Source organism: Triturus cristatus, chromosome 7 (genome assembly GCF_964204655.1).
Source record: "Triturus cristatus chromosome 7, aTriCri1.1, whole genome shotgun sequence".
Lineage (NCBI taxonomy): Eukaryota > Metazoa > Chordata > Amphibia > Caudata > Salamandridae > Triturus > Triturus cristatus.
Genome location: NC_140590.1, coordinates 1,832,961,359 through 1,832,981,110, shown reverse-complemented (window position 1 = coordinate 1,832,981,110; position 19,752 = coordinate 1,832,961,359). Strand labels below are relative to the sequence as shown.

The 19,752-nt window shown below is 44.2% G+C and overlaps 1 protein-coding gene and 1 gene segment (V, D, J or C); one reads left to right on the top strand and one right to left on the bottom strand.

Moving 5' to 3' along the window:
- The window catches only part of LOC146813330 (T cell receptor beta constant 2-like), a 934,578-nt gene that overhangs the window by 628,015 nt on the left and 286,811 nt on the right, over positions 1–19,752 (bottom strand).
- On the top strand, positions 9,086–18,930 carry LOC146813334 (trypsin-like). Its single transcript, XM_085620146.1, has 5 exons — positions 9,086–9,216; positions 12,029–12,188; positions 15,594–15,847; positions 16,439–16,575; positions 18,683–18,930. The coding sequence occupies exons 1-5, from the start codon at positions 9,177–9,179 to the stop codon at positions 18,830–18,832; spliced, it is 741 nt and encodes a 246-aa protein (XP_085476272.1). The 5' UTR covers positions 9,086–9,176; the 3' UTR covers positions 18,833–18,930.

Here is a 19,752-nt window from a genome sequence, read left to right as displayed (position 1 = left end):
ATCACTGATGCAAGTACACACTCATCCATACAGTCACTCTCACAATCACTGACTCTCACGTATAGTCATTTATATACTTCAACTTTCACATACACTGCCTTTTACATATGTAGGTACTTGGACATGTACCATTGAGACATCCATTCACTCACCAACACACCCATACACACACTTACCCACCCATACAGCCATTTCCACATGCACTCTTGAACCCATACACACAGTGAATCAACCACTCAAACATCTATGCACAGACACACACCTCCCACCCACCCACACATACACCCAGGCATCCATACAAATACTCAGGCAACCAATTGATAATACACTCATGTAGCTACTGACCAACCCATACAGCAGCGCATACAGCAACAGACATTCACGCAGTTTAGTCACTAATCCATGCATTTAGCAAGACATGTTTAATCATTCACTTAAACAGTCAGTCACGCACCTACAAAATCCTCCATTCAGACACGTATACATCCACACATTCTTCAATGCACCTTGGCATATATATAATACATATTTAAACTTTAAAGAAAAACACAGTCACTGGATGATGTCATCAGTGATGTCATCAGTGATGTCATTTGAGATGCCATCAGTGATGCCATCAGTTATGTCACTAACCATGTCATGAATGATGTAATATGTGACAGCAGGACAGCGAAGTGACAAGCACCACTACCCACAGAGAAGGTAACAAGGGCACTGAATAACACAGGATCTTCTCTTTGTATCCAGCAGGAACAACAAGGTTAAAATGCCCTAGTTCCAAAATGTAGAATTAGTGCTACAATGGTCTTCAAGAAGACCTGCGATGGATGCCGCTTCGGCCTTCCGTACACTGGAGGCGGCAAATGGGTCACGCGGTATGGTCGTACTGCGGTGGGACGCACACTCATTGACCTCTCATGGCATTGCTCCACACTTTGGGGACAACACTTTCCATTAGCTGTGTTTTCTGATGATGTGTCACGCCGGCCGCGTCCAACAGCAGAACCCCTTTAGATCCAAACAGACTCTTCCACTCTCTCACCAGAAGTGAAACCAGGCCACTGTGTCTAAATTTTCCTATGGGAAATTGATTTTTTTATCTCTATTTTTTTAATTCCTCAGGAACTACTGAACGGATTTACACCATTTAAAAAAGAGGACTCTTTCTGAACCAAGTGCTACCTTTTTACCAAATCTGGTGTAATTCCGTTTAGCAGTTCGGGCTGTAGTCGTGTCTAAAGTTTCCTCTCGGAAATAACATGGAGAAAACACGTTTTGGGACCCCCTTTTTCAGCCCCCACTTGGCGAATCATCCCCTCAAGATAGGAGTTGACCGAAGCGGGCCACAAGTTTTGAAAATTTCGCGAAGATTCGTCAACCGGCTCCAAAGTTATTCGGAAAAAAAAAAACGCTTTTCCTATGGAAGCTAGGTCCTAACTATAACTATCTACTGGCGGACACTTGTCTGGATCATTATGGGTGAATAAAAAAAGCAACACGGAACTTTGAACCCGTCTTTTGTATTTTCTGGGATACAACTTTGCTGTGGTCTGTACCTGCTCTGCATTCCCTCCCTGGAACTGGAGGGTCAGGACTTTGTTTTCTTTCATATATATACATATATATATATTCACTGAAAAAAACATAGGTTTCAGACGTTATAGTTAGGAATTTGCATTTAAAATCCTTAGAAATTCACTGAAAAAAAACGTAGGTTTCAGGGCTGTTATAGTTAGCTGTACATTTCGTACAAAACAATTGAAATTCCTCCATGTAGTTAGTTCTGCTAGCTATAACTCGCGCGCCCGCAATCCACTGCTGATGATGTCACATATTACATCATTAATGACATGGTCAGTGACATCACTGATGACATCACTGATGACATCTCAAATGGACTTAATCTCCCAAATTAAAATGGACACAGGGCGCGTTTACACAGTGGTGAAGGGAGGGGATGGTGTAGGAAAGTGGCTCTATATATACTGGACCAAAGTAAGGTACAGTGTGTATAGAGTCCCCAGTCCCCAGAGGTTTGGCAGAGGTTAAAGTTAGATATAACCTTACTCTCTAAAGTGGTAGCTTAGTCGAGCAGTAAGGCAGTATCAGAGGACAGTGTAAAGCATTTGTTGTACACACTCAGTCAGCAAATGGTCTCACACACTCAAGAACTGGACTCTAGGCCAATTGTTTTGTATCAAAACATATACTTGTTTTATTTCACAACCAACAAGGTATCAAAACATACTTTCTCAGGATGAGTTACTTTAGTTAAATACTTTTCAAATAGGCAATAGACTTTTTGAATGCATTAGTTACAGTTTGTTGCAATAGGCAACACAATTTCAAACACAATGCAACATTGAGCTCAATGGGAATTTCTGGTTAAATGCAATTAGTTACTTTGTAGATTACTTTTCTAACCACAGGACTGGAGCCTAGATTCAGTCCCAGGACATGAGCTGTAAACAGTTAAGTAAAAGTGTTTTGGTTACAGTAGTGATTTTTAAGGAATATTATTGTATTTTAAAAGTTGAAACTTAGAAACTTTTTCAGTTGGAATCACCAATGTTATCCTATGGAAGGACATTCAATTTGCAGGTAAAGTATGTTCACGTTACTTTTTTAATCCAGTGCTGGACTCCTAGGTTCAGCACTGGGACCTCTATCTAAAACAGGCAAGTAATTAAGTTTTTATCGTTGGCACGATTTATAGAGAATATTTGTAAGTTTCAAAAATTGACACTTAGAAACTTTTCCCGCAAAAAGCAGGCAATGATATCCTAAGGAAGGAAATTCAAGTTACTGGTAAGTACGGTTAGAATTACTTTTCAGGATCAGTACTGGGCTCAAAGATGCAGCACTGAGGTCTCTCCTGATAACAGGTGAGTAAATCGAAATTCGTAGTTCGGCTGATTTTAGAGGAATATTTTAAAGTTCCAAAACTCCACACTTTGAAGAATTTCCAAGTGAAACCAGTCAATGTTAGCCTATGGAAGGAAATTCAAGTTACTGGTATGTACGGTTAGAATTACTTTTCAGGATCAGTACTGGGCTAAAAAATGCAGCACTGAGGTCTCTCCTGAAAACAGGTGAGTAAATCGGAATTCGTAGTTTGGCTGATTTTAGAGGAATATTTGTAAGTTCCAAAATTCCACACTTAGAAACTTTTTCAGCAAAAAGCAGGCAATGATATCCTATGGAAGGAAATTCAAGTTACTGGTAAGTACGGTTAGAATTACTTATCAGGATCAGTACTGGGCTCAAAGATGCAGCACTTAGGTCTCTCCTGAAAACAGGTGAGTAAATCGGAATTTGTAGTTCGTCTGATTTTACTTTGGCCCAGTATATATAGAGCCACTTTCCTACACCATCCCCTCCCTTCACCACTGTGTAAACACTCCCTGTGGCCGTTTTAAGTTGTCTGATTAAGTCCCCTTGAATCCTGAGGGTCCCTAGGGTCCAACTAGCCCACTAGGTACCTCCAGTAAGCTCCAAATAGCTGCGTTGCAGAGACGTGTAAAAAAGGGCATGGCCTACAGCACCTCTCTGCAACGCAGCGCAGTGGTGCTTACTGAAAGCACCTGGTGGGCTAGTTGGCCCCCCGGAGCCCTCATGATTGAAGGGGAATTTTTTCCCCAACTTAAAACGCGCCACAGGGCGTGTTTGCACACTTCACCTCAGCCCCGTCCCCTCCCTTCACCACTATGTAAACACGCCCTGTGGCAGTTTTAATTTGGGAGATTAAGTTCATTTGAATACTGAGGGTCCCTAGGGTACAACTAGCCCACTAGGTACCTCCAGTAAGCGCCACAGTGCTGCTTTGCAGAGAGGTGTAAAAAGTGGCACGGCCTGGACCACCTCTCTGCAACGCAGCACAGTGGCGCTTACTGGAAGCACCTGGTGGGCTAGTTAGCCCCCAGGGTCCCTCAGTATTGAAGGGGAATGATTTCCCCAACTTAAAATGCGCCATAGGGCGTGTTTGCACACGTCACCTCAGGCCCTGTCCCCTCCCTTCCCCACTGTATAAACACGCCCTGTGGCCGTTTTAAGTTGGGAGATTAAGTCCCCTTGAATCCTGAGTGTCCTTAGGGGCAAATTAGCCCACTAGGTATCTCCAGTAAGCGCCATTGCAGAGAGGTGTAAAAAGGGGCACGGCCTGCACCACCTCTCTGAAACGCAGCGCAGTGGCACTTACTGGAAGCACCTGGTGGACTAGTTGGCCCCCAGAGTCCCTCAGGACTGAAGGGGAAATTTTTCCCCAACTTAAAACGCACCACAGAGCGTGTTTGCACATGTCACCTCAGGCCCCGTCCCCTCCATTCACCACTGTGTAAACGAGCCCTGTGGCCGTTCTAAGTTGGGAGATTAAGTCACCTTGAATCCTCAGGGTCCCTAGGGTCAAACTAGCCCACTAGGTACCTCCAATAAGCGCCACAGAGCTGCGGTGCAGAGAGGTGTAAAAAGGGGCGTGGCCTCTGAACACCTGTCTGCAACGCTGCACCCTGGCGCATACGGGAGATACCTGTTGGGCTATTTGGCCCTCAGGGACCCTCAGTATTGAAAGAGAATAATTCCCCAACTTAAAACGCGCCACGGGGCGCGTTTGCACAGTGGTGAAGGAAGGGGGCGTGGCCTGAGGTGACATGTCTGCAAAAAGGCCCTGTTGCGCGTTTTAAGTTAGAGAATTAATTCCTCCACAATCCTGTGGGTCCCTAGGGGCCAACTAGCCCCAGGTACCTCCAGTATGCGCCAGGGGGTCTGCGTTGCAGAGAGGTGTTCAGAGGCCACGCCCCTTTTTACAACATTCTGCAATGCAGCTCCGTGGTGCATACTGGAGGTACCTGGTGGGCTAGTTGGCCCCCAGGGACCCTCAGGATTGACGAGAAATTAACTCCCCAACTAAAACCGCGCTACAGGGTGTGTTTGCACACATGTGAATTCAGGCCCCGCCCCCTCCCTTCACCACTTTGCAAATGCCCACCGTGGCGCGTTTTAAGTTGGGGGATTAACTCCCCTTGAATACTGAGGGTCCCTGAGGTGCAACTAACCCACCAGCGACCTCCAGTAAGCGCCACAGAGCTGCGTTGCAGAGAGGTATAAAAAGGGGCGTGGCCTTAGAACACCTCTCTGCAACACAGCCCCCTGGTGCATACTGGAGGTTACTGGTGGGCTAGTTGGCCGCAGGGACCCCCGGAATTCAAGGGGAATTTGTTCCCCCTCTGCAAACGCGTCAGGGGGAGCGTTTGCAGAGTGCTGCAAGCCGGGGTTGTGGCCTCCGGCGCATTCCGATCTTTTTCTTTTTTTTGTTTTAAGACGGGGGGCTGTGTGGCCCCCTTCTTTTCCTAATATTTTGGCCCTGGGGACCCCATCCCTCAGGGCCTGCCCCCAATTTATTTTTTTCTAAATCAAAAATTGGGAAGGGGGCCTTGTGGCCCCCCTCCAGAGGCCTTAATTGGCCCCGGGGACCCCATCCCCCGGGGCATGGCCTTTTTTTTTTTAAATAAAATTCTTTTGCGGGGGGGCTGCGTTGCCCCCCCGCTTAGGCCACTTAAGGCCCCGGGGATAATATCCCCTGGGGCCGGTCTTTGTATTTTTTATTTAATTTTGGGGAGGGGGGGCCGCAAGGCCCCCCTCCTGGGCCACTTCTAGCCCCGGGGACCCCATCCCCCGGGGCTGGCCCTCTCTGTTGGGGACCGTGGGGGGGTCCCCAATCCCCCCATGGTCCCAGCCGGCTCCTCGTGTCCTTCGGGAGCCGGCATTGCTTTTCCACATGGGGAGCTTCTAAGATGCAGCTCCCCGTGTGGAAAAGCAATTTGTTTTGAATTTTGAAAGCGAAATTCAAACCAAGTTTGCCATGGCAGGGCGGGAGTCGCAAGGCTCCCGCCGTGCCATAGCAAACTAGAGTGTCCCCGGGATGGGCACCCCGGGACACTGCAGGATCCAGCCCTTGGGGGTGGTGGTACCCAGGGCCATCAATGGCTCCAGAAGGGGGGCAACGCGGCCCCCTCCTCACATTTTCAAAGCCCCGGGGGGTGGGGAGTCCGTCACAGACCCCCCAATCTAAATATTTAGAGCCCCGGGGAGGTGGCGCTCCCTGGGGCGTGTGGGGAGGCTTGAGCCCCCCTCACACAAGGTATTTTCTTTTTTTAAAGCCACGGGGGGTGAAGCTCCCTGGGGCTGCGGGGGGGCAGTGTGCCCCCTCGCAATCAAAATTAAATCGAGACCCAGGGGTTGGCGGTCCCTGAGGCTGCAGGGGAGCTGTGAATCCCCCCACCATTCTTTTCTGAAAGCCCTGGGGGGTGGCGGTCCCCGGGGCTAATTAACCACAAAGCGCGGGAGACAGCGCTTCGTTTTCTTTTTATTTTGGCCGAAATTCGCGCTGGGTGTGTGAATCTCAGCGATTTATTTTTTTGAAAAAAATGCTTTTTTGGGCCCTGGGGGTCCTTGTGGGACCCCCTGAGGAGTCCTAGGGGGTCAGGGTGTTTCTACCCTGCCCCCTTTTTGCGTTTTGTGAGGTTTTTCTTCTGCTTTCTTGTGCCTCAGTTCTACCGAGGCACAAGATGGCTGCCAACACTTCCTGGTTTGGAGTGTTGACAGCCAATTAGCATACAGCTTGTGCTCGGCAGGGTGCGCGGATCCACCGCTGCCATAGATATATATCTGATTTTGATTTTCTCAGGAACTACTGAACGGATTTACACCATTTAACAAAAAGGCACGAGTGTGAACCAAGGTCTATGTCTTTGCCAAATTTGGTGTAATTTCATTGAGCAGTTCGTGCTTTAGCTTCGATTAAAGGTTCCTATGAGAAATTGCATGGGGAAAACACGTTTTGGGACCCCTTTTTTTCTTGGCCACTGCTTGATGAATCACCCCGAGACTTTCAGGATAGGAGTGGACCAGAGCGCCCCACCAGTTTTGAAACTTTCGTGAAGATTCGTCAACCGGCGCCAAAGTTATTCCAAATAGAATGTTGCGGATTTCCTATGGATAACAGTTCCTAACTATAACTATCTACTGGTGACCGCCAGTAGGTAATAAATATATATCATACTAAGTATTGTAATCATCTCAGCATGACAATATCTACATAATATAGAAGACTGTGTACACCAGGTATTAAGATATGCAAATGTGCATGTTTTGATCTAGAAAGTGGGCTATCTGTAATGTTTTCACCACAGTATGAAAGTTGTTTAATCTGCAGCACTTTCAGACATTTCTTATTTTAAGTGAATAGTGTATTTTTTACCAATTGTTTCACAGATTGTATACTGTTCTTAGTCAATACTTTTTAATATTCTGAAATGTATTTATCATGAGAGTTTCACTGCCTGCAAACAGTGTGCTAGAGCGTAAACTCTCCCCATAGAGTGGACAGTGTTTAAGCTGCTCACTTCTGTACTCATATCAACTTCATTTCCAATTGTAGGTTTGTGGACTGTTAGGGGTTTGAACAAATAAAAACTGTCCATAGTAGGGCATTCGTTTTGGAACAGATGTTCAGTATTTTTATGAACTTGCCTTTCTATGTGCATTTGTATAGAGATGGAATACTGTATGCAATGAGGGTTTCACATATGTCTGTGGTTGATTGTTAATGTGAAGTACACTACCCAGGAAGTGTATGCTATACAGTCAATGTGGCACATTACATATGCTTTCTGCACCTAAGGGAAATGTTTCTGTGATGACAATAATAATGACATATTCTTCTGAGCTATTTTGTACTTACTTTCAGAGCTCTAATGCTATACCCGTTTGTAAAGCAATGTGTACAAAAGAAGTTTGGAAGATGTCATCGATGATTTCATCAGTGATATCATCAATTATGCCATTTGAGATGTCATCGGTAATTAATTTTCTAGCACGTAATTAATTAACTAAAGGAAATGACATCAGGCCTCAAAGCTGGTGGGCGCAAGCTTAGAGACATGCCGTTTTCTAGTTCAGCTGGGGAATCTTTCATCAAGGATTAAACAGGACTCATTCACAATCTATACATTCTAAGTTTTCATGTTTATTACAACCTTCCGACCCCATTCATCATTGTTATTTAATTTTTTTCTTCAGTGTTGATTTCAGCTGCTTCTAGTTTTGCATCTTATTACGCATCTGATATTCATTGTCGTTTTCAGGCACTATTAATTGTCTTATTGACTAGAATTCAGTAGACATGGTGACCATGTTCCAGTCCCCCCCACCCCCCGGGCACAATGCACTGTGTAGAGCTTATACTTATAAGTGTTTCTAAACCTGCACTGGCAAAGTCAATAGGCCTCACATATGCAAGTTCTATTGGCTTTGTCGATATTTTTTTAGATACTTTGTAGAGTGGAACGCCTGCTGTGCTGTATGTGCTGTACTTAAAAGAAAAGTGCTATCACCCTGCCAACATTGACCATGGCATTGCACATTTTAAAACTTTTTTCTTCTACTTTTAGCCTTGCTGCTCAGCGGTCACACCATTGCACAGCATTGGTAAAAGCATTGGCTTTGTTAATGCTTTTTTAAATGTGTGCAGTATTCTTGAGTTTTGTGGTATACATAATATATATGTTGTAATATGTGAAGATAACAAAAATGCTCAGTTTTGATCTATATTCATATCTTTTAACACTAGTTTTCTGAGACAGATCTAAAATAGTGATTTTCTCGCTCACATCATGCTAATAGTTTACCTTTTGTGGGGGCTGGTATTTGAGAGCCAGACACTGAATGGAATATTATGGAACAGTGAGTTATGTGTTTTGGATAACTTATTATGAATGGCTGAGCTTTGATCTAAATCTTATTCCTCATTCCTTTTAAGACTTAGAAGAGACCATGGGTTTAGCTCCTTCCTATCCGTGCAGGTGTTGCCATCTGGTGTGCCCAGTTGCCATGTTCAGTGCAGCTCATCATTGGATGGTGAACTCCTAGTGTGCAGTCACTCGATGGTGGTTAAATAAAGGGCAAAGTTTGAGAGAAAAACAAACAGCTAATCATTAACCTATTGATCTTGTATTCTACTAACTTCAGTACATTATATGCATTTTCTTTCCATATCATCACCTGCTTCACACAAAAATAGAAGTAGCCTTGGAAAGAAGCAGATAAAGCTGGGTCTGGTTGGGTATAAATACCCGGATCTCCAGCAGGGGAATCACACTGCGAGCACTCACAGGACAACCATGAAGTTCCTTCTGATCTGTGCCCTCCTGGGGGCTGCTGGTGAGTTAGCATTACACCACATGTCACTGGGGAAGTTAACTTCATCAATCCACTCTCAAAAGGCAGGGTTTTCTCCCCATTTTGGTGGAGGTCAATTTTCCCAATCTGCAGCTCACCAATGTTAAAAGGGTTCAGGAGTCTTTGAATGTGTGACCTGCTATTCTGAATGGGTCATTTCACATTTCTGCTAAATATATTGATTTGGATCCATCACTACTCATCAAGTGAAGGATGGAGGTCAAATTTGTCAATCCGCAGATCATCAAGGTTGATCAGCAAGCACATTGGAAGTTATTGAGATCCAACTCTGTGTCCATTGACAGAAAACTGGCATCCGCACAGGCCACACACGGCCGCCTTAACTTTATGGAGCGTAAAGTGGTCATGAGTCCTGGACCGTGTGACCTGCTCTTCTGATTGGTACATTGAATTCATTATTACTACTCACCAAGTTATTGTACTACTGAGTGAAGGTCCATCACCACAAGCCATTACATTGGTTTGAGTGATTTAGTGTACAGTAGAATACCATGAAACATTACTGAGTTTCATGGTAGTGAATCAATGTAAACAAACTTATATTAATCAAATATTGCAACAGCTTCTTTAAGAATGGTTCAGACCTCATTCTCTACAGCCCCTCTAAAATAGTGATTAGAGTGCAATTAATGGGAGTCACACAACTGTGGTGCATCCCTCACTGGCAATTGTGGTTCCATTTGACTTGATCAAGCCTTCACCCAATCTCCTACGTTGAATGAACAAACAGTTGTTTATATTTATAGCTGGGTGTCCAGCATTATAAGCGCCTCTGAGTATACAAACTAGACATGCTAACTCTAAATGGTGAATGATAGTTATTCTTCTCTACTTTATGGAAAAACATGAATTATGCTTTAATATTTGGTCATTGTAGAGTATCTGTTGGACAGAGTTCTGTGTTTATGGAATATGAGAATGCTGAAGAGCAGTTTGTTGTTTTTTATACCATTTCTTTTTTTCTTTTCAAATGTTCTCAGGACGGAAAATCTGGGGATAGTTGTTAATCATACTTTTGTATATGATGGCTTGTGGTTTGATACTCTTTTTTAAAAATATATCCTACCTGGGCCAAAATCCTTTCCGAACTACATGCCAGCGCTCTTTAGAATATTAGACTCAGGAGAGTTTGATAAGTTGGCTACCAAACATTCATAGCATTTACTTTAAAAAGTGAGAAATGCTGCATTGTAGGTAATGTTAAAAAAGCAATTCATTACAACAAACAGAGAAATAAAATGAATAGATTAATTCACCTTTGAAATGTAGCTATTACTTTTGCGGGTTATCTCTTTTCAGCTTGGTTTAAATTAAACTTAAATGAAAAACCAATAGGACTATTGCATAGCCAGATCATGCACGAGACAAGGAGAATTACTGCTTCAAGAGACTTTTAGCCAAAAACAAATTCCTCATGACCAATATAGCGTTTGTTCTTTCTATGGTGATATTTCTGGGCAGCACGTTCCCTGATGGCTTCAGGACATCACATGGTTACCACAGCAGTGCACTGAACTTTGTAGCCTTTTGTGTCAGTCTTATGCACTTGGGGCGTAATTTACAATGAATTGGCATAGGGCAGTACCATAAGTCTTTTAGCTGCACTGTCCTACGCCAATTCGAAAGGACAGGAAGGCACCGTATTTACAAGATATGGCGCATTGCTCTCCTTTCAGCCAGCACCAGCGCACAATTTGGTGCCTAGAGCCAATGCAGGCCCCCTTGCACTATGTTGCAAAGCTGTCTGAGTTGTTGGCAGGATTGTTTTTGTGCAAGACAGGAAACCTTCCTGCTCAAAAAAGAATCTATGGAGGCTTTGTCCTCCTACGTGCAGCACACATGAAAAGAGGAAAAAACAAGGAGAAATAAAGATATGTCTCCTCTCTATGGCTCCCCTAGGGAGGCAGACAGTTTTGACCCTTTGCCAGGTTTACAGATCCTTGTAAATCTGGGAATGTGCCAAAGCCCATGGCTGCAGGACCAGACTGGCTGTAGCTGGCACTGGGCCTTTCCCTGGTGGGCCGCAAGGGTGGGGGCCGGTTTTGGGCCACTGGGGGGCCGTTTTTGTCACCGGAGGTCAGCAATATCGGCTCCCTGTAACAAAATCGGCCGAAACCGGCCCTAGCACACAGTTCGGCCGCACACCCCCCTGCCCCACAGGGGGGCCGGCTGATCAGTTTGCCAGGGCCAGTTCTGGTTTCCAGTCCGGCACTGCATGGGTGCTGCAATGGAAAGCCCACTGCAACACCCATGGAATGCCTCCTTGATACAGGGCACGGCAACACAGCAACTTGCGCTGTGTTCGCCTTTCACTATATCTACGAGGTCATGAAAAGCCATGCAAAGTGGCTTTGCGTGGCCTCGTAGATATGGGTTTGCTCTCTTTACTTCCAGGGCATCATAAAAAGTGATGATCCGGTGGTGCAAGGGGCTTGTAAATAAGCCCCCAAGTTACTATGACACACCCATTCAGAAACCGACTATAACAATTTTGTGCTCACCTTTTTATCTCTCTGGAGAGTTTCATTCAGTCAGCTTTTCAATTGACCAACAAATATGCAAATTATCTCTACGAAAATTCAATATTTACAGATCGTTCTCACCTATGTTTATCTAGCAGAATCTGATATTTTAAGAAAAGTGTGGCGGCTATTTGCTAATTTTGAATTTATCACCTCATCATCATAGTTGATGTCGGTGATGGTGTATGTGTCGCCCAATGGAGTATTTCATAAATAATTCACCTTTGGTATATTTTTTGCCTCTCTTTCAGCTGCTTTCCCCATTGATGATGATGATAAAATTGTTGGTGGCTACACTTGTGGGAAGAATGCACTCCCCTACCAAGTGTCCCTGAATGTCGGCTACCATTTCTGCGGCGGGTCTCTCATCAACAGCCAATGGGTTGTGTCGGCTGCTCACTGCTACCAGTCGTAAGTCCACTGAATGTTCAGCTATGCATGGTATTGGCTAGAGTATACATTTTCAGTGAAATCAACTTGCAAGAAAGTAATCACCCAAGCTGAATGTAAGACAATTTCAGTTCCATTAAGAACAGCAGGTCCTCGCCTGATAGACCAATCTAGATTATACTTAAAAGCAGGACATATGACAGATGCCCTAGGAGTGAGGGCAGGAAGTACTTTTATTCTATTATCTAGGGAAAGGTGGGTAAACCCAATCTTTGTTATTAATATAATTCAATTCAATTATTGACCTACAGCGGCTCATTTATTTATTTGGCATTGAGCCATGTCAGCTGTTTTCAATTCTATCCCGGAACCTTTGAGCATATGCTTCGGGACAGTCAATAGTTGAGCATATGGATATAATTATTCTACCTAAACTTGAGAATCTTCCAAATTGACCATATTAGCTCATGTATTAATTCCACGGTGTAGCCAAAAGTCTTTTCATTTCTGAAAAAGTGTCTATAAGATGCTTGTGTGCCCCCTTCTGTAATACCCATTGCACAGGGACACATTTCTCACACAGTATACTTCTGAAACGACTCGAACGTAGTGGCATCTCAGGCACCGCCCTAGACTGGATTAAATCCTTTCTTACTGATAGTAGACAAGCAGTTGCCCTAGGTACCTTTATTTCAACTGAACGTAACATAACAACAGGAGTCCCACAGGGCTCAACTCTGAGCCCACTGCTGTTCAATGTCTACATGACCCCTCTCATCCACTTGATAAGATCATTTGACATTGAAGTCACGTCCTATGCGGATGACACCCAATTGATCCTTTCTCTAGACAACAACTTATCCTCGACCGAACTTACCTTCAAACACTGCCTCATCGCAATCATCCATTGGATGAGAGAGAACCCTCTGAGATGCAACACGGACAAAACTGAAATTCTCCCTATAGGGAAAAACGTCCTATTCCAACCTGGTAAGTGGTGGCCAGATGGGACACCACCCCCCCTGACACAGTTAAGGTAGCAAAAAACTTGGGAGTAAAATTTGACTCTGTGCTCACCTTCCTCCCACACACGACGGCAGTAGCAGGGACCTGCTTAAGCCTCATCAGTGGCAGTTGCCCTGATACTCTCACGTCTTGACCACTACAATAGTTTATTAGCAGGTTCCAACAAATCCACCTTAAAGAAGCTGCAAGTTGTCCAGCATGCCGCGGCTCGACTTGTTCTCAAGCTTCCAAGAAGATCCTCAGCATCTGCAGCCTTACAAGCCCTTCATTGGCTGTCTTTACACAAAATAATTCTTTTTAAAATCCTTCTCATTACCTTCAGAGCCAAACACAAAATTGGACCCAAGTATCTCTCTGCAAGATTCACCCCATATACCACAACTAGAAATCTCAGGTCCTCCACTGCCAACTATCTCAAGCCACCCACCTTCAAATACAAAACTAAGGGCAGTAAAACAGTGGCAGTGCTGGGATCCAAAGCCTGGAACCTTCTACCACCCCACCTGAGATCACTTGAGACAGAGACACTTTTCACGAAGTCACTGAAGACTTGGGTATTTGCAGCCCCAGAAGAATTGTGTCTCTCCCTTATTTAGAAACGCTAGAGCCCCTCCCCCCTCTTACCTCCAACCTCCACAGCGCCAGGATGCTCCGTACGGAGTGACAGCCCGCGCTTTACAAGAGACACTTTACATTACATTACATTACATGACTGGATAGTGGAATAGAAATAGAGAATAATTGCGTATAATCCTTGGTAGATGAAGGATGTAGTGGTGCCATACAAGTCTGACGAATGCATGAGATATGAACATATATAACTAATACTGTTGTAAGGTCAACAATGTTCTGACGAGGACACCAACTGATATCAGTTCTGGCTCCAGATGGCAAGTGAACAAATCTGACCACCTCACTAGGAACACTCACTCTTGTTAGCAGGTTTCATGGGCCGGTCGGGGAAGCAGCATTTGAGCGCCCTGCCAGCAGATTGTCATCCAAAGACAATGGTGTATTTACTGACAACTCAAAGACTCAAATTGGTAATTTGGTAGTTTCAGATTATTCCCTATACAAAACATGACACCATACAGTGGTCGCGCACATATTATAAAATATATAACAGCAGACCCCAAGGCAATTAATTATTTAGGGCCTGTATCAAGGCACCCATTATTGAGACAATCACTGACAAACAGTGGAGAGAACAATTATAAGGCTTTCAAAGACAGCAGTACCCTTTGGATATCAGGTGATCAGAGTCTGACAGTCAATCAAGGACTCAATCTCCTGGCATGGATAGAAGGGAGCCTGGTCTCGTGGTGGGTGACAAACAGAAGGAGCAAACCCTGCTGCACAACTGGTAGTTATGTATATGCAGATGGGAAGCCAGGACTGGCTGCAATGGGAGCTTTCTTGAGGCTCCCCAGAGAACACTTGATATCTCATAAAAAAATCTCACACACTTGACATTGTTTCCAAGAGGTATGGTATTAAGAGACTAACTAAGTTGGTGAGGGTTGCTCTTACCTTATTAAAAAACATACCCGGGCGAAAACAACCAAATAGAAGAACATTTTCAAGACAGCTAAATGATTTCGAGCCAGTTGTACGACCGTTTTTTGCAGTCGCAAAGGGGTTGCAGACCCCTTTGCGACATCAAAAAACGAGTTGGCCATGTACTATTCCTATTTTGCGAGTCGTAATTTATTTGCAACTCACAAAATAGGAATACTGAGTCTCAATTAGTAAGGGGCGTACCAAGGGCGTCTCTTCCTAATATCTTGTCCCGCAGCTATGTTTGACTCTTTTGCAAGTGCAATTGCGGTTGCAAAACAGTCGCGGTTTACCACCCTTCTCAGAAATGGTGATAAAGCACTTGCAAATGGGAAGGGAGCAGTGAACCCCTTCCCCTTTGTGAATGCAAGGATAAATATTTTTAAGGGCAGGCGGTGGTCTCACGGACCACTGCCTGCCCTTAAAAAATTAAACGAAAACGTTTAATTTTTTCTTTTTTAAATGCATCCCTTTTTCCTTTAAGGAAAACTGTCTGCATTAAAAAAAAACTGCTTTATTGAAAAGCAGTCACAGACATCGTGGTCTGCTGACCCCAGCAGGCCACCATCCTTGTGAGGCTGGCCATTCCCAATGGGGTCGCAAATTGAGAGTGGCTCATGAATATTGATGAGCCTCGCATTTTGCGACCCCATTGGGAATAGCTAACAGTGCCTCTGACACTGTTGTACATTGGATTTAGCGCCTCGCAATTTGCGACTCACAATTTGTCGCAAATTTCAAGGCGCTTAATCCAATGGTCGTACATCGGGCCTAGGATGTATAAAACTGCTGTTTTGGCTTTAAAGAATTAAAAGGCAATATTTAATTTGGTTCTTGTTCCAGACGTATCAATGTGAGACTTGGAGAGCACAACATTGCATCAAACGAAGGAACCGAACAGTTCATTGATTCCACCAAGGTCATCAGACACCCCAACTACAGCTCCAGGAACCTGGACAATGACATCATGCTGATCAAACTGTCCAGAGCCGCGACCCTCAACAGCTACGTCAAGGCCGTCGCCCTCCCATCAGGCTGTGCTGCATCTGGAACCCAGTGTCTGATCTCAGGATGGGGCAACATGTCCGGCAGTGGCTGTAAGTAGTCTAGGGGACAAGGATTTATCTGTAACAAGAACTTCAAGTGGGGGGTGATGTGCAATTCTCTATTAAATGGCAGGTCAATACCTTACAGATAATTCATTAGAGCAATGCTCAGGGCCAGAATTTATCCCAGAGCAGTCTCATATTGTTGATCAGCACTTCCAATTAAGTCTAATCGACATACAATAGGAGGTATTTAGTCTTTAATTGTGAAGTCAATTCACCTGTTGAGTGTGCGGGTAATCAATGACATTCTACACTGGCAAATAATGTATGACAGGAAAGCAAAATAATATTAATAACTAACCTCTTTGTGTACTGCATTGCTGCTGGTTCTAACCTCTGCCAAAAGTCTAGAGGAAATGGAGAAAAAGGTGAAAAAAATGTCCTACAATTTACTGTAATGCACGGTATCAAATCGTGAAGGTCTCTCCACAGGGCATCTTATCCTCTTGATTGTTTAGATGTTTTATTGTGCAGTTATTATTCTCACTATAATCTACAGTAGGACATGTGTTGTGCAGGACAAAAATTGTTATATTTCTATTGCCAACATAAACTAATTTGTTATCCACTTTTCATCAGCAAACTACCCCAACACCCTGCAGTGCCTGAATGCCCCAATCCTGACCACCAGCCAATGCACCAGCTCTTACCCAGGGCAGATCACCAACAACATGTTCTGCGCAGGATACCTTGAAGGCGGAAAGGACTCTTGCCAGGTATGTGACATTCTAAGGTTTTTCACACGGCACCAGCACAACGTACATAATTCATTGCACATCATGGTTGGATCTGTAAATGATCCAGCTCATTGAAACTGGAGTAATAATTAATTGATAGACAGGAATCAATAGTGGGTAAACTATTAAATCAAAATAAAATAAAATATCAAAAAGGTAACAAAACTCAAAGGTGATATTCAATACGTATTTGTCTGCCTCTTTAACGCCTCTGTGTTACCAAGAAGAGGCACAGGTGCACTTGTGCAGAACATGGACTCTTATTCGGTTTTGTTTCGGTGGAGAAGAAAACGACTAGAAGGAGAGAGGAATATTTAGAAACAGACTAAAAGGCAATAAGTTTAGTAGAATAACAAATTGATGAGGGTAGTGTTGTCAGGAGCTGAGGAAGGACTGAATTAGGAATGGATCCCTGGCTGATAAGCGTGCCTCCGGTTTTGCCACAGTGTGCACTGAATGCATCAATACCTTCTGAACAAGGCCTTGGGATGCATTCACTTTCCTCCTCTGTGAGGCCACCTTACTATCCCTTACTATGGGAAGAAGAGATGTATTTTATTCACCCTCATTCAACAGGATCACTGTGTCTGGATTCTGGGTCGTTATCAGATCCCGACTCAATTCTCAGGAGAATACATCAGTGATGGAATAGGGCGTAAGGTGCTTTTCACATTCTGTGGGGAAATTGTGCGATGAAAAGAGGACATTTGTTGCAGTGCACCTCACCTTCCAGCATGGCTTCAACCAAAACCATTTGAAAAAGGTTAGAAATTGCTATCCTTGGTCTTTTCAACCATGTAAATTTGCTCCTCCTTCACACACAAGGTCCCTTTAAAAGGTTCACAGCTACAGTTCAGATATTTTCGTAATTTCTCTTGATTTTGTTCAGACCATCTCTCTTTATGCTTCTTCCAATCCATCAGGCTTGTAATCACATTGCCTCACTGCTACTATGTGCCCCACTGCCTCCTCAGTACTGGAAAGCCCCACTCTAGGCTTTATCTCTCTCATCCCTGCGGTACCTTTAAAATCACTCAGATGTGCTATATTCTAATCAATCAATCAAACATGAACATTTATAGAGCGCGCTACTCACCCGTGAGGGTCTCAAGGCGCTGGGGGGGGTGGGGGGGGGGGGGAGGGTGAGCTGCTACTGCTCGAAGAGCCAGGTCTTGAGGAGCTTCCCGAAGGAGAGATGGTCCTTGGTAAGTCGTAGGTGGGTGGGGAGAGAGTTCCACGTCCTGGCTGCCAGGTAGGAGAATGATCTTCCTCCGGTGGTGGTTCTCCGAATCCGAGGGACGGTGGCTAGGGCGAGGCTGGCGGAGCGGAGTTGGCGGGTGGGTGTGTAGAACGTGAGGCAGTTGTTGAGGTATTCGGGGCCATGTAGTGTAGAGCTTTGTGTGCGTGGGTGAGGAGCCTGAACTTGATCCTCTTGCTGACGGGGAGCCAGTGCAGGTCTCTCAGGTGGGCAGAGATGTGGCTGTGTCGAAGTATGTCCAGGATGAGTCGTGCGGATGCGTTCTATTGAGCTCCAGAGAACCCCCTTTAACGTTCCTCTAAGGCCAGAATATCAATAACACTGAGCACAAGCAGCGCTAACTGGTCTCCAGACCTGGACACAATAGTGGTGTCTGTTGACTTGTGCCTCGAACATCTTGGGGACCCTTTTGTGATGTAGTCTGCAATCAAATCAACATTCTTCATGAATAAATGCATGCATAGACCGAAGACAAATAAATAAAAAAAAATTGCCAATGGCATTACAAATCAATTATGGGAAGTGATTGGGTGTTCATACAAAATGCTATGCCACATGCGGTGGTGTATGGTGCGACACTTAGGAAAAGTGCATTTGGCTAAAAAGGGATTTAACAACCAAAGTAATGATCAATATTTCAGAACACATACAACAGAATACTATGCTTGCAACCATTACTCACATGTGATGAATGATACAAGTTGTGATTTCATTATCGTATTCTGTCAGAGTAGTGCAATGAGGTTGACTTTATTGTACGCATTAGTCTCGGGTTGCACATAGTATTCGCAATTCAACATTCTATGAACATTGTCTTCTTTCTTTCAGGGTGATTCCGGTGGCCCAGTGGTCTGCAATGGTCAGCTGCAGGGTGTGGTCTCCTGGGGTATTGGTTGTGCTCAGAGAAACTACCCAGGAGTTTACACCAAGGTCTGCAACTACGTCAACTGGATTCAGAGCACTGTGGCTTCAAACTAAGAACATTTCCTACCTGAGATGATGCTCACAGAATTTGACTTCTTGATTTGAATCTGTACTGCAGTGGAGGAAAAATAAATCATGTAATAAAAACTGAAGTTTATCTATTTTCTTTTATCAAGTCCTTCCTGAATATGAATTGATCAAATACATTTAAATATAGTCTTCAGTCAAAACAAGCAATGGCAAAGTCAATAGGCCTCGAATTTTATATGTGCAAGTGCTTCTTCACTGATTGGTGAATTTGTCTGAGCTTATAGACAAATGGAAGAATGACTAAATAGGTAGGTTAACGTATGGATGAATAAATACAGAGATGAATCAATAAATTCTTGCTTGAATGGATGGCAGAAAAATGAGTATCTTGGTCCTGGAATTGATAACTGGAATATTGAGTTCATTAATGAGTGAGTGAACAGCTTGAGGAAAAGCTTCTCCTGCCACATCAAAACCACTGGTATCAGACAACCATGGGCTTCCACATCATCTAACCATTAAGAAACATGACTATTTCTGAGACTGTAAGTGCCAAAAAGACAACCTTCAGCTCTAATAAATCTTTCCTACCAGAATTGTTACTAAATGGTGATTTAGGTTCCAAGTAAATAAAAACAGAATGGCTCCCGAGCCATGCTATCTTTCAGCAGCAGCCATGGTCCATGCAGGTAACAATGGTGGAACGGTGGTGCCAGGTAAGGGGGATTTCAAGAGACGATGCGGAGGTAAAATTAGATAAATGATTAATTTTGCCTCTGCATCGTTCCTCGAAATCCCCCCTTACCTGGCCCCACCGCTGTTACCTGCACGGACCGCGGCTGTTTAGCAAATAAACCACTGCTGTGCAGTCCAACATTGTGTCAAAATCCAGGATCCTATGGCGCCACAAGGTTCTGCCTCAGTGTGGTGGATGTCCATTGCTC

Coding starts and splice junctions, on each gene's coding strand:
- LOC146813334 (XM_085620146.1), top strand. CDS start 9,177: ATGAAGTTCCTTCTGATCTGTGCCCTCCTGGGGGCTGCTG. Junction 9,217..12,028: donor TGCCCTCCTGGGGGCTGCTG/GTGAGTTAGCAT, acceptor CCTCTCTTTCAG/CTGCTTTCCCCATTGATGAT. Junction 16,576..18,682: donor GCGGAAAGGACTCTTGCCAG/GTATGTGACATT, acceptor TCTTTCTTTCAG/GGTGATTCCGGTGGCCCAGT.